A 2,500-nucleotide genomic window follows, 5' to 3' on the forward strand; every position below is an offset into this window, starting at 1 on the left:
TAAATATGGGAGAAAAAAACCACAAGCGGCTTTGTTTATTTTGTTTTAAATTGCGTTATCGTGGGGTATTTAGTGACGGTAGTGCGTGCATCAGGCAACCGTCGATTTGCGCAAGACGAACTGCGCCGGTGAAGAGAGCACACCTTTAGGCGAACTCCGTAACTTTCCCCAGCTCGTCCCAACTCTTAACCTTTGCCAGTACTTTTAGCACAACAACAACATACTTGTTACTTGTCTTCAGGCAAAAGTTGGACATCCCAGGTGTTCCGTGGCCTGTATTGCTGTGCACCTACTTTTGTGAGAAACAACCCGATCATCGGTCACCATCTGCAGTAAACGTGCACTCGCTCACAGGTATTTTTCCGTAAACTAATTGGTGTATACCTGCACTAATTTATCAGTGCTATATTATTGGATGCCGGTGTTTGAGGGAGGGAGTGCTTCAATTATTTTGGGCGTTCCTAATTTTTTATGAGGTAAAGTGAAACGTTTTGTATGTTGATCCTCATCTCAGTACCATTTGGCCCCCATGTCTACTTCATGCATTTCCCATCTATGTTATATGAGATACTTACGTGTACCTCCTTTTCTTTTTCAATACAGATCATCGGGTATTTGTTCCACCAGTGGGTATAATACCTTCCAGGTCATCAACTCTAGTAAAATCCCCAAAAAAGGTAAACAGAAGTGAACCCCAGTAGTCGCCTAAAAGCTGCAATAAGCGACAAAAACATTTGAGACACTGAACAGGGAAGAAAACAATTAGGGAAATATCACCTTAACGTTACATTTTCCCCCGCCTCCCCCCTTCAATGTTGGTAACGCAAAAAGGAAGAGTTGGCGATAAGAAAACAACATTGTTTGGGGGGGGGGGGGGAAAGGAGGGGGTTAGATGGAAAGACTTTGGGGGAGAGGTTTGCCCGAGATTCCTTAAAAGGGATGGTGTCTCAACCGTTTTGGCGCTTATAGTAGGTGATAAGAATGAAGCGTGTCACATCCTATTTTCTAGTCCACAGTAGGTTTTCTGGTATTGAATCGAGGTAATATTCACATGATTCCGCTAAAATTTGAGGTGATGTGATTTTAAAAGGTGCAGAACCCCTTTTAGCGTAGGTGTAGCCGTACCCTCCCCTCGAAAGAAAAACGGCAGGAGGATAGGTACGGCTACACGTAGGCTAATGGGAAAATGGAAATGAAACTTTTATAGCGCCAAAATCCACAGTTCAATGGCGCTTTATACAAGGCTGCTCTGTTAAAAACTAATAAAACTAAAATAAGTAAGTCTTAAGTTTCTTCTTGAATTTTTCCCAGTCATTATCAGCCCTCAGCTCATGAGGGAGAGTGTTCCAAAGTGTTGGGCCACATACACTGAAAGCACGGTCTCCGTATCTGTCCTGGAGTATTGAACTAGCACATAGTTTTTAGAACCAGAACGCAGCGCTCGTGTGGGCTTGGGTGACACAGTGGTGTCACATAGATATAATGGTGCCAAGTTATGAGGACACTTGGAGACCATGAGTATAGGACCTTATCAACAAGTAATCATGCAGTTGACGTAGGACGGGTGAGATATGATCGTAAGTCCTACGGCCAGACACCAGACGAGCTGCAGCATTCTGCACACACTGAAGTCGTTTGATGAGATACTTTGCAAGGCCAGCGAGGAGAGAATTGCAATAATCCAACTTGTTGGTAATAAAAGCATTGACAACGAATCTGCGCTACGGTAGCGTCGAATGAGCCAGATGTTCCTGAGATACCAGAACGCAGTTTTGGGGATAGAGAAAATTCGAAGACATCCTCACACGAACATCAGCAATACAGGTTTCAAACGTAGACTTAACGGTTAACAATTCGTCTGGACAATCAGGATTAAAGGCCAGATAAATTTGGGAATCGTCAGCATATAGATAAAATTGCAGCTTGTGTCGTTGTATGATGTCTATCATCGGTGCAAAAAAAGCATCGGGCACAAGACGGATCCTTGTGGGACACCAAAGGTTAGATTGCGTGGAGACGATACAGCGTTGTTAATCATTACAGCTTGAGATCGATGTCTTAGATAGAATTTAAGTCTAAGGAGTAAAGTACTATGTTCAACAGTGTCAAAAGGGGACGACAAATCAAGTAGAAATAGAACTACGGCGTTTCGCTCATCCAGAGCTGTAAGTATATCATTCTGGATTTTGAGGAGCGCGGTCTCTGTGCTGTGTAGACGCTTGTTCACAGACTGGAAAGGTTCCTGCAAGTCATTCGTAGACAAGTGCTCATTTAGTTGAAGAAAGGCAGCTTTTTCAATAACTTTAGATAGAAAAGCCAAATTGGAAACAGGACGGTAATTTTTATAAACATCAGGATCAAGTGACGGCTTCTTTAGTAATGGTGCAATAATAGATTTCTTGAAAGACGATGGAAAAACTGATGAACTCAAGGACATGTTCACAATCCTAACAATCGATGGCAATACTGCGTGAAGATGTTCCTTAAGAGGCCATGTTGG

The 2,500-nt window shown here is 42.8% G+C and overlaps 1 protein-coding gene across 8 annotated transcripts in view; it reads left to right on the forward strand.

Annotated features, from left to right (window-relative positions):
* The window catches only part of LOC138020130 (DNA repair-scaffolding protein-like), a 47,348-nt gene that overhangs the window by 25,819 nt on the left and 19,029 nt on the right, over positions 1-2,500 (forward strand). For all 8 annotated transcript variants that reach the window (XM_068867153.1, XM_068867151.1, XM_068867152.1 and 5 more), the window contains 2 exons: positions 242-354; positions 604-677. In XM_068867153.1, the coding sequence (XP_068723254.1) occupies positions 242-354; positions 604-677 (187 nt within the window). The remainder of the gene's footprint in view (positions 1-241; positions 355-603; positions 678-2,500) is intronic.

Source organism: Montipora capricornis, chromosome 10, assembly GCF_036669925.1.
Source record: "Montipora capricornis isolate CH-2021 chromosome 10, ASM3666992v2, whole genome shotgun sequence".
In the NCBI taxonomy this organism is placed as follows: domain Eukaryota; kingdom Metazoa; phylum Cnidaria; class Anthozoa; order Scleractinia; family Acroporidae; genus Montipora; species Montipora capricornis.